At 39.4% G+C, this 12,282-nt stretch overlaps 1 protein-coding gene across 3 annotated transcripts in view; it reads right to left on the reverse strand.

Moving 5' to 3' along the window:
• The window catches only part of CFAP44 (cilia and flagella associated protein 44), a 48,588-nt gene extending 36,350 nt beyond the window's left edge, over window positions 1-12,238 (reverse strand). For 2 of the 3 annotated variants that reach the window (XM_051607890.1, XM_051607891.1), the window contains exons 1-4: window positions 3,739-3,892; window positions 2,642-2,744; window positions 2,111-2,327; window positions 410-524 (exon numbers count right to left, since the gene is read on the reverse strand). In XM_051607890.1, coding sequence (XP_051463850.1) covers window positions 410-524; window positions 2,111-2,327; window positions 2,642-2,744; window positions 3,739-3,855 — 552 coding nt within the window. In that variant the 5' untranslated portion in view covers window positions 3,856-3,892. Of the gene's footprint in view, window positions 1-409; window positions 525-2,110; window positions 2,328-2,641; window positions 2,745-3,738; window positions 3,902-4,915; window positions 5,085-5,952; window positions 6,037-12,214 lie in introns of those variants that run through there. The other variant, XM_051607892.1, reaches the window with a different exon arrangement.
• Window positions 12,239-12,282: the final 44 nt, after the last annotated feature.

Here is a 12,282-nt window from a genome sequence, read left to right on the forward strand (position 1 = left end):
ATTTACCTCTTGTGTCCAATTAGAATCTCCCCAGGAGCAATTTGTGCCCATTACTCCTTGTCTTTTCCATGTGATTCCTTGTAAATAGGGAGTCTCCATCTTCTTGGTAGCAGGGTTAACAATATTTGTATTTTTAATACTAAACTTTTCACTACCCGTTACAGAAGCCTCAGCCATAACTCAAGAGATATTTTTTCTGGGAATTACAATACCAACCATACTTTTCAATTTTCACAAAGCAAGACTGGTTTCTTGGCAAACTAATGTCAATATTAGCTTATCAAAGCAGTGCACTGAGGATCTAACTCAAATAACTTTGAAGCAAATAGGACCTCTCCAACTTATTAAGTAGACTTTATACCAAAATCTGAGAGGGAACTTAAAAGCAATTAAACTTTTTCCTACTTACCTTTCCATCAGGCAGCTCCACATAACCTATAATGTCTGTCACTGCTGTTTTTCCAAACCTGCCCAAAGCTCCTTGTAATTTGAAGCCAGTGAATGTGAGAGCCATCTTCCAGAACCTGAGTACAGAAAAAACATCGCTCTCTGATATAAGATTTCCTAAACACACATTTCAGTCCATCTCAATTGTAACAATCTTACCAGTGATGCCTCTGAGGTAAGGCCTGCTCATTTATTATTCCTTTTTCACAGGAGATCTTGTTTGGTTGTTTTTTTAAGATGAGATAAAACTTCATAGCTACACAAACATTTCCCTAAACTACACCTATGAAAAAGCTATGAAAAGAATTTGCAATTAGCAGACTGAAGATTAAACTACTATTTAAGAATAGTAAGTGTAAAATGCATAGCTCCTTCTTTCCAGCTACAACCAATATATGTAGATAGGGATACATATTTTACTCTTACTGTCTTCAGTGTATGAAGCTAAACTTTGTAAATCCAAGGGACTAAGGTCTGAACTGAATTTCATCCAAGTACCCCCTTAGACTTGAGCTTCACTATTACATCTCACTGAGTCAAAGGTTTTATCCTTGGTCTTCGTAGCTATTCCTAGATGATCATTATGTTTTTAGTATTATAAAACATAACTTTAAATCACCACACTACAGTAAAATTACCATCTACTGCAGGAGACATTAGGACAGGTGTTGGAAATTAGAATTCAGGAACATATTTGGGTAAAAGGTCATATTTCTCATGTTATAAAAGCTATGTCAGAGTTTATTCATAGTATTAAAATGAATTGCTTGATTATTTCTAGTATTTATAGTATCAATTAATAGCTATAGTATTTATTCATAGTTAAAAATAAAGTTTATAAAGTTCATAAGATACTTTGTTTTGTCAGATTTCCATAAATAATGTATTCAAAGCCACATACCTTTAGGGTCTAAATAAGCCATTTGCTAGTTCAGACCCACCTTGCAATCAAACTATAGAGCAAATCTCAGATTTTTACCTGATTCCTGTGTTAAAATGCAAAGAAACTTAAGATGTGTTATAATTTTATAGGTATCATTGCTATTACAATAGCATCTAAGAAATCTCTTGTCTCTGCGGTATTAACATTTAGCACTGGATAAATACAGAACACAAAGCTAATCTCTGTCCCAAAGAGCTTAAAGTTGTGGTTTATTTTTTATTACAAAAGGATCCATTAACTTATCAGAGAAGGGAATGTATGGAAGCATATCTTCAGTAAGGCTTCCTTGCGGGCTTTTGGTGGTATCAAAGGGTTTCTGATACTTGGAGACCAGTTCTAATGGCTGCCCAAACAGCAGATGATTTCAATAAATCAAAGGTGGAAAGTCCAGGAGGCATATAGGCTATGTTACCAGCTAGAAGACGTATATATACATTTTTTTTTTAATTAACTCTCTCCAGTGCTTGTTGAAATTACAAGAATGGAGCTGGTGGTACTGACCTTCTACATCAAGCATCATCCTTTTTGCACAACAAAGGTGTTAAAAGACTTGACTGACTGGCTGAAGGACTTGAAGTTTCTCATTTTTGTAATTGTAATGGCCAAGTAAAATAGCACTCCTCATTGGTCCATGTTTGCCAATGATACATTCCTGTTAGTCATCTTCTACATATTACTACTTCAGAGGTGATATTTATTAATCCTAATCAATAAACCTACTTGATGTGCCCTGATCCAGATGTAGTTAGTTGTTCTTCATTGTCAGCAGAAAATGTGACCTTGTAAACGTCCTGGGAAAAAGCTTTTGACCTCAACGCAATATTTTCTTGTTTCCAGTCCCAGATAGTCAGCATGTAGTCAGGGCTGCTCCCAACACTGGCCAGCAAAGTGCCAGCATTGTTGAAATCACCAAAAACATAGGCTTTCTCTGTTCCACCTGAAGAAACATACAAGCCCGAATACACACGCATGGAAAAGAGGAAGAAACAATAGGAAAATCTACTTAGAAGGAGACAAATTTTCACTACAACTACTTTTTTTTACTAGGTAACAGCTCTCAGTTGGCCATTTTGACTAAATAAAAGTATCCTCCCATACAATAATGACAAAGCCAGTGGCTTCTATTTTGCTGTGAAGAACCAGAAGGATATATTTCCTCCTGAACTTCTAAAGTGACCCACTACTCCATCTGCTGGGATCTATAAACACTGATCCATTTGTGCAAAACGAAAACAGAATTTTTTACACTACCTTGCAGTATTCTGTAGGGCCTCAGTGAAGGGTAATCATAGACGATGAGGTTTGGCTTCTCTCCTTTCTCTCCTACTGCAAAGTACTGCTTAGTAGGGTGTGCCTTGGAAAAGCAAAAATCCTGTTGAATGGTGCAATGACACCTTCGTCTCTTATTCTGCTCATTACCAGGTTATTGTATTTATTCACTCATTAGTCAAAAGATACTGCCATAAATAGTAGGTTGCAGGTTTTCGTGTGTTTGTTCTAAAAACCAGCCAATCTGTTGCTCAATATCAGAATGAAACTACTATGCAAACAAAATGGTATATTGCACATATAATGCAGAACCATGACAAACTGAAATATTTTGCTGTATTACCCATTCTTTTACTATTCCTATCTCACTTGACCCACTAGCTGATCTTTCTATGCGCAGCATTTGTGTCAGCAGCCATCCAATTCAGTACACAGCTGCAGAAAAGCCACCCTGAATTACATTGTTCTGAAGACATGAATATGTACCATGATTCCCCAGAAAAGGCTGCTTATAATGGAGCAGAACAGTCTAAGGCTGGTATTCTGAAAGCCTTGATCATGTGGAATACAACTGAGAGATGGCAGAGCCCTTCACAGGGTAAGTTGCTTCAAATCCAGAGGAAGCATTTGAGAGTCCAAGCTCTTGGTACAACCTTACTAGAAAAACCCAGATACTTCTTCTCTTATTTATCTTGAAACTTGATTTTCTAAATTTTAACTGCAGGCAAAAAAACCTATACTAATACCAGCTGTGACTAGGAGAGATGAAAGTTAAAAAAAAAAAAAAGCAAAAAGCTGATATGAGCTGAAATAAGAATATAATAGTTTTTTAAAATCCCAGCTGGCACCTGTCAGTCCTTTTTGTTCCCTGAGACTTGGACTTAGGTATGCAGATTTCTGTCCTCTGCCAATTATGTTCACAGACTGAGCAGCCCATGCTGCATGGCCCACACATCCCCCTAATCAATACCATACTTTCTTATGTCTATGCATGTACAGCTGTAGAAATCTCCCATCGGGCAACCAAGTGAACATTTTGCTTCTAAAAAACATCCTAAAAAATGAAACAAAAGCCATACCGTGATAAAACCAATTCCACCACCACTGCTGCTTCGGATATAACTTTGAGATTTAGTTTTCAGGTCCAGGAGCACCACTTGGTTGCCTGCTATATACAGCAGTGTTTGGCTATCCATCACCTCCAGGTTTGCATTTCTGGTACAGTCATATCCAAAAGAATATCTGAGAACGGTTCAATAAGGAACAGATTTGACACTGGCTTTCTAGAGAAGTTTACTAAAGTGGAGAGAAACGCTTAAACCAAAACGGAAATGGGAATGCTGAGTCTGGTGACTAAAAGCCTAATGGTAGAAGATAGTTTTGTTCAGTATACAGTGAAGGTAATCACGTAACTGAGAAGAAGGCAGAAGCGAATACCTTCTAAAGTTCATATTCCATCCTTTCATCTCTCCTGCAGGGCATACCTCTTGCCCCGCTGGATCCTTTGGGGCCCCAAGCAACTCATATTCTGTTGGTGTTCTCTTTACAAACAAAATGTAAGAGATGTGCAACAGATTAGTAGGAACTATTTTACAGAAACGAGATCAAACCAAGAAAGTGCTCAAGTTCATTTCTTAAATGTTTACAGGCAGATGTAGAGAAGGGAAAAACCCAGTCTTCAATAGCAACTGTATCTGCAGAGAAAACCAACAGCATTTTTTAAAGCCATATCATATCCTACTCAAACTTACCTAGCAAAGGACTTATTCTAGTTCATTGATGGGCATCACTTCCTTCATTCTACCAGTTTAGATCTCTGAGCATTAGGCTATATATCTACCTGGTTTCTTCCCCACTTCTCCCTTAGCAGTTTTGCAAGGAAGTATGAGGTACACAGCTGCTCTTCTTCTGTCCTCCCCTCAGCTTCTTGGGGAACACTAGTGTGGCTGCAGAGAAAGGGAGAGCTTTGCAGGGGATAGTCTTCTGCCCAGTGACATTAACTTGGCCATGATCTAGTCATAAAGAGTAATTAAAACAGTAAGAATTATACCCAATAAGAAATATTTATGAGCTCAAGACAACATTTAAGATTAAATTCACCCAGAAACATAACTGGTCAGGCCTCTTATCTGTGTCTTAACCAAAGGCATCCCTCTAATGTCACATAGGCTACTCCAAATTAGACAAGTACAATTTTAAGAACATATATTAAATACCTTTAGCTTTAAATTTGCCCAACCTCAACAGAAAGGATACTTAAGAGTAAGAAGGTTAATTGGTATTCCAGAGTCTTCAGTGACAAACGGCCGTGAATGTATATCTTCATAGTTATAGAAGAATGTTTCTGAGATTTTCTTTTCTACTTTCTCAGGCTTTTTTTGTGCTTCCAAGGGTACTTCACTATTTTGTTCTTCCAAATTGCCTTCTGCATCTCAGAAGTGGGAACATAAAGGAAATTTATATTCACCATAAATGTTAGGCTCCTTGCTGATCTTTGCACCTAATTGTAATAGGGAAGGATTCACACATTCTTTGCACCCTTTAAGAAAGTAATAGGCACTCCTTAGCTCCAAACAGGGGTACCATGTCTTTGTAACAACTTGTCCTGGAACAGCCTCTAACAAGCCCTTCCTCGTACTTTTAAAAACTTTGTTGTGAATACTCAAAACTGAAGAATTTAAAGCTGAAAAAATTTTGAGTGTGTTCTAAAAAACATTGATTTTAAAACTCAAGGCCTACTGAAAGTTCAGCTTCGCTTGGTGTATAGGTCTCAGCTTTAGAAACCAAAGTTGAAAGTGTTTCTTTTCAGTAGCTATTGAATGCTTATCATGACACAAAACACATACAACAGACCAGAAGACACCATTGTCCTCAAAAAGGCACACTGCTGAAGGGTGACCCAGTGTAGTTCTTTGCTGGACTGCAATGAAGAAAACTGTCAGTTTGACTTCCAACTAATCATAAGCACTTGTTAAAGTACTTTCCAGTTTGATATCTCAGTTCAAATCCTCATTACCTATTTTGTAAGCTTTTCACCTTGTCTTTATTTTTTTTCTCTCCTAGGTGCTCAATGAAAACAACCAACACAGGGGTCAGAGACCAGCAAAAAGAAAGAAGGAAAGAGCAGAAGGTAAGCCAACTGAAAGGGAACAGAGAAACTCAATCACTGTAACTTGATGGCGCCCGTCTGAGATGCTTTTCATAACAGTAACAGCAAAAAAAGAATGAAAACTAGAAAGTCGTGGTTTTTTTAAGTTCATGTCAACATCTCCTCAGTGGAAAGCAGTACGCACCAATGTTGTCAGTGTCTGACTTCACTTGCTTCACATCTTCCTTCTGCTCCTCTGATTCCTTTGGAAGACTAGTTTCGCTTTCTTCTGCAAAGGACAATTGTGATTACTCTCTAAGGTATGACTTCCTTTGACTAACTTGCTTATACATGCCACGTTAAATAAATACATAGTTCTGTGGTAGTGGAAAAAAAAACAACCTGTCCAACAACAGACATCCTGCTGTTTAACATTAAGTTTGAGGAGAAGCTTGCTTTCAAAAAAACCCCAAACATACTATAAAATGTAGCAAAAAAAGGAAACACATCCTATAAAAGGAAAAAGGTAACATGGGAAGATCAAACAAATGGAATGCACAAATATAAGCATCAAAAATCCTTCCAAAGTTCCACAGGACACTCACTAGCGGATTTTGTTATGCATGCTACCAAATCTACTGTATGAGAGGACACACAGACCATCTTAAATAGACATCAGACACGCATTTCAAGATTAAAATTGTGTTAAAAAGAGAAATACAGGTCTCTGACTGAAAGACACTGGCAGAGTTATTGAACTGACTGCACTACTAGCTACAGACACAGGTCTAAGCAGCAAAAATTTTCAGGGAGGAGACTTTGTGGGCTGAGGGACAGTGGGAACTGCAGACACAGTGGGGTCAGCCTGGAGTTTCACTAGAAGGGAACATATTTGACCAGAGGCAAAATTAAATTCGGCACCATCAAAAGCCGCAACTGAAGGGATGAGTGGTGGGAGAAGCCAAAAGCTATTGTAGGTTGGTATTGAAATCACTATATAACAGCAGGAAATACTCACAGACACCATTGTGATCTGCCTGTGCATCTTGTGCTGGCTTCTCATCGACTCCCTTGTATTCCCTTGGAAAAGATGGAACAGGAGGGAGACAATAAGAAGCCAGCAGAATGTCCTCTTCACCTGACGGTGTTGAAGAGTGACTTAGTATTTTTGCCTTCGTCTCACATTTAGACCATTTTCCTTTCCTCTCAAACACTTTGAGATTCCCAAAGAATATATCCGTGTTCTGCCTGTAGACTACAAATGTGGATAAGCTACAGATATGTCCTAACTTGTAGGATGAATGCATTGTTTCAGGTTTTAGGACTCTGGGCTCTGTGTACATTGCTAGAGAAAGACCAAATATTGTGTAACAGGGTTACAGCTGAAAACAGATTTACATGTTTTGGGCTTTTCTGTAATATACTGGGGGAACTTTGTTTCTAAGCAAGGCTATTCCTCCACTTTTCAGGTGGACTTCACAAAAATATCAGAACATAGACATTCTGAAACCATCTAATATCTTGAATGGAGAAGGGGGAGAGATGAATCTTTAAGAAAGGACTTTCTTCAAAACCTTCTATATTCATGTGAATTCAAGCAAATTAATAAAATTAACACCATTAAAAACTCCTTTAAACATCTTAACAAACATGCTCCAGCAATTTTTCAGCTTTCAGACTACTATTTTCAGAGAGCTATGTTTTCACTAGTTACCATTGTCTTCTAGAGTGGGAAAGACCCTTTTTTTTCCTATAAAAAACCAAAATCATTGATAATTTATGTAAATGTTTCTGAAAGAAGCAAAAAAGAACAAATAGTGCTCTTGTTCTTAATTTGTTTTGTTTTGCCTTTTGATTTCAAACATGATCTCCATTTAAAAATTTCTTAAAATAAACACTGGAGCAATTAAATACTGCCCTGGTTTGAGCCAGGATGAAGCCAGTTTTCCTTTTACTTATTGTTTTTCCCTTCAGTAAGCTTTCTTTTAACTAGTAGCAGAGTGTTCCAACTAAGACTGGTAACAGTGGAATGCTTTTCTAACTGCTGGGTCTTCAAGGTCGCACCTTCACTCTGCCAGCTCAGACACTACAGGGAGATCTATGACCCCCCGTAGGAGGCTGAGTTAGACAGACAGCAAAATTGGCCAGAGATATTCCATTCCATATATCTATGTAAGCTCAGAGAAAGGTTAGAGATCACAGAAGACAACTTCCTTCTTCTTCTTTCCCTTCTCTTCTGTCCATGGCCAGCGTCCGGGGAGGACTCCATCCATCCATCACCGTCGACCCCCAGGCTCGAGCTCTCCTGACCCTCATCACTCTGTGCTCTCTCCAGCAGCAGCTCCGGGATTTCTCAGGACTGTTCCAGCTCAGGAGAGTGCTGGGGGAGTTGCTGGGGGTGGGGGGAGGTGAGAGGCTTTTGCTCTTACCTGAACAAATTCGTATATAATTGTATATATTTTCTTATATCATTCATTAGTGTTTAATTAAAGCTGTGTAGCTTAGTTTTCAATCCAGCCAAGCCTCTCTCTTTTTCTCTCTCTCCTTCCCTACCTGGGTGGGAGGGGGAGGGGATCGAGAGCATCGTTGTCGGACCTGAGTCAAATGCTGACAAACACAAATACTACAGCTTATAAAATATTATCAGAATTCAGAAAAGAAGTTGAACGTAAAGGAACCTAAAAATTCAAAATACAAAATATATACAGGTTGCAGACTAAACTCTTTTCATGCGTAAGTGTGACTTTGATACCAAGAATAAAGCCCCCAAAAATGCATTTCCTGTTTCTGGCTTTGGGTCAGAATCCATTTGGGAAAAGATCTTTTCCGATACTTCAGGAAAGACAAAGCATCAAAACATTATGTTCAACTTAAGGACAGCGAGGGTAAAAAAACATCGTAGACATGTCATTCATGTAATTATACAGTCAACCTGACTTACTCAATCCTCATCCATAGATTCTGAGGCCCTACCAGAGTCTGACTTTTCTGCATAATTTCATTTAAGAATTAAAATAAGCCTTAACCCCTCAGGGGTGCTGAGAAAAACATGAAAATAGACATTAGAAATTTTTAAATTCAGTAAACAAATAAAAATAAAATAACTGTAATATATCTCAATATATTTAAATTAAATTCACGAGTTTTTAATGGGTTGACAGAACTGGTATCACTGAAATTGAAGAAATAGTTACAAAGTAATTGCATAAATATATAGTGGAATGTTCAGAGACCTCAATTCTAATTCCAGACCTAGTAATGTCGTTTACAACTTGTATCAGCCGTTTCACCTCTGGCTGTCTCAGTTATCTCTTGTGAAAAATGAGATAATAATACTTACCCATCTTAGCAAAGTGTTTTGATATCCATAGAGAAAAGTGCTATCAAATTTCAAATTATTGCAACTAATTAGCAATCATTTATCTTCTAAAAATTAAGACTATCATAGTTTTCATTATAAATTAATTCATATCTGGAAAATGCTTTAGGCTGAAAGAGGGTATGAACATTTCTGCCTGCATTGATGTCTGGGTTCTAGCTCAAGAAAGCTATTGCAGTGTTCATTGTGCATATGATCGTGATGGCATTCAAGCACTCTACCAAAATAAATTTTGAATTTAAAAACTCAGAGAAGGCTCAAGGAGGGGAACACAAGTACTTTGGTTGCAGATGCAGGGTTTCACAGGTTGACTGATCCAGAAAAATGTTGTGTAGGTTCACTGTGACAAAGGTAGGCATCTCTCTGAATGCTGACTTTCTTTACCTGTGTATTTTTTTTCCAGACAGTTTTCCTAAATAAGCTTGACTGAAGGTTTTTGATACTGATAACTGAGATAGCTGCAAGTAGAACTGGTGTGAAGTGAGAAAAAAAACCAAACAACAACAGATAAGACAAGTTGTCAACCAGACAATTTTCCCAACCTTAATTATGCAGTATGTCTGATCAGGACAGTATTATTTTTTTCCCCTAGTCCTAGTAATTCAAGATACTGACTTGAAACTCTATACAGATTTAGATCAGTTTCACCCTTTAGCTTTCCAAGAACGAACTCAGTAGAGAATTCAGGTTTCCTTTGTTTCAGTGGTCGGTGCTATGGGTTGTGAATTTCAGCAAAGCTTAGTTTTCTTTCATATTGCCTTTCTCTTAGTTATGTTCTTAAAAGCCACAGCTCACCTCAGAATGGAAAAATGTCTTAATTTCAGTATATTCTTCCAGTTATTTCAAAACTAAGATGTTTCTTGGCAATTTTGCTGCCACACAAAATCCTCATATATAGGAGCTTCTCAAAAAATTTCAGTAAATTTGGACATTAACAGATTTCTCATCAAAGACAATTGTCTCAATTATTCAAAATCCAGGATAATTAAATCAAATGGTTGTTTATTTTGTAACAAATAAACAAATTCATAGAGATGACACCACCTTCTTTGTCTTTTGTCATCCTACATTTTTCTTATTTCCAGAAAAAGGTGTTCCAACGTGTAAGCTTCAAATATGCAATGCTTTCCCTCATAAATCCTGTGACTGACACTTCAACTGCATAAAATGCATCAAATGAAATAATGATCAAAATGTGACCTACAGTGTTACTTTAGAAACTAAATATAACAAGTAGCTATTCTTTTATGTCTCTGCCCCACTAGTAACTGTGTGACTGCTTAAAAGACATCACATATCTCACCTCAGCTTTATACATCTACAGAAGAGTAATAACCAGTTTTGTCCTCTTGTGTTGTTTTGGTTGGCATAGGGCTAATTTTCTCCAGAGTGGCTGGCACGGGGCTGTGTTTTGGCTTTGTGCTGAAAACAGTGTTGCCAATGCAGAGATGTTTTAGTTACTGCTGAGGTGCTCACACAGCACCAAGGCCTTTTCTGCTCCTCACCCCGCCCCACCAGTGAGCAGGCTGGGGGTGCGCCAGAAGCTGGGAGGGGACACAGCTGGGACAGCCGACCCCAGCTGACTGAAGAGATATTCCACACCATATGATGTCATGCTCAGCATATAAAGCTGGGCAAGAAGAAGGAAGGGGGGATGTTTGGATTGATGGTGTTTGTTTTCCCAAGTAACCATGACACATGATGGAGCCCTGCTCTGCGGGAGATGACAGAACACCTGCCCGCCTATGGAAAAGCAGTTAATTCCTTGCTTTGCTTGTGTGTGTGTCTTTTGCTTTACCTACTAAACTTTACCCTTATCTCAACCCATGAGTTGTCTCACTTTCACCCCTCCCATGCAGGGGAGTGTAAATCAGGCACAGCTACCCAGTGCTGTGTACCATTATCAGTCAGCATTACCACAACATTAGTAATAAAAGTCAGTTTTATTTAATCAGCCCAAAATACCAAGGAAATAATTTTTGTACCAGAGAACACTGCTGTCTCTCTTACAATAGCTCAAAGACTTGAGAGCAAGGAGAATAACAGAAGATATCAATTCTCACAGCAGTTAAGTATAAAAAATGTTTGCTAGTTAAAAGTCTGAGACAGCAATAACAAAGCTATAAAGCAGGATCTAGACACATCACCTTTATCATAGCCCCACTGTCGCTTTTTTCCCCCCATCAGAGCAAGAAAAGAAGTGGACAGGAGAGCCCTGCTTAGAACCTCACTGTTGCAGTGTTGCACACATTGAAAATATTTGCCTATAAAATTAGGAGAAATAAAACCTAACACTAATTTTCAACCTTACAAATAAAGTAGCCCTTTGTATGATCCTGACGTCCCAGCTCTGTCTTACACAAAGGTTTCAAGTCTCTTTTTAAAGTTGGCCTTGTGAATAAAGGTTAGTTGCCAGGCTTTTATTAAGCAGAAACAGAAAACAGGTGACATCACCACAGTTACTTATTAACTTACAGTTTAAAGGAAAATTTAAAAAAATGAACTTGAGAACAGCATCACAAATGCAGCAGGTAATAAAGTTAACTGACTCACACATGGTAAAGCAAAACTAACTAGTCCCACACTTCAAACGAAGCATGGGACGGTCCATCTCAACCGCAGAACATGAATTCCTGCTTCCCTTTTTCTAAGCTAAGCAGGTACATGAGAATAGCGCCTTTTTCTTTCCCAAAAGCCTCTGCGTAGGCAGCCTGGTCCCACACAGACTTCAGTGCACAAAGGGTGATGGCACCAGCCTCGCACGGGATTGCAGGCCCGGCACCCCTCCAGCCTAAGGCTCATCCAAGGACACCAGGAAAAGGCCACGGCGAGGCCCAAGCGCCCCGTCACGCTCCGTTTTGCGGGAGCCACCTGAAGCTCCTCGGGAAGAGCAGGGGGGAGGCAGCTCCGGAGGGGCCACCGCGAGGGGGCCGTCAGGGGGATCCGAGGGGACGCACCGAGCAAACACCCGGCAGCCGGGCCCCCGCGCGAGCAGCGGGGCGTCTGCGGGCAGCAGGGACGCAGGGGGAGCCCAGCCCCCGGGGGGGCCCCGTGCAACGGGCCCCGCACCCCTCCCCGCACCCCTTACCTGAGGCCGCCTCCATCGCGGCGCTAACGGTTGCCCGGCAACGGCTGCCGCGGCGCGTGCGGCCTGTA

This window comes from Apus apus, chromosome 1 (genome assembly GCF_020740795.1).
Source record: "Apus apus isolate bApuApu2 chromosome 1, bApuApu2.pri.cur, whole genome shotgun sequence".
Lineage (NCBI taxonomy): Eukaryota > Metazoa > Chordata > Aves > Apodiformes > Apodidae > Apus > Apus apus.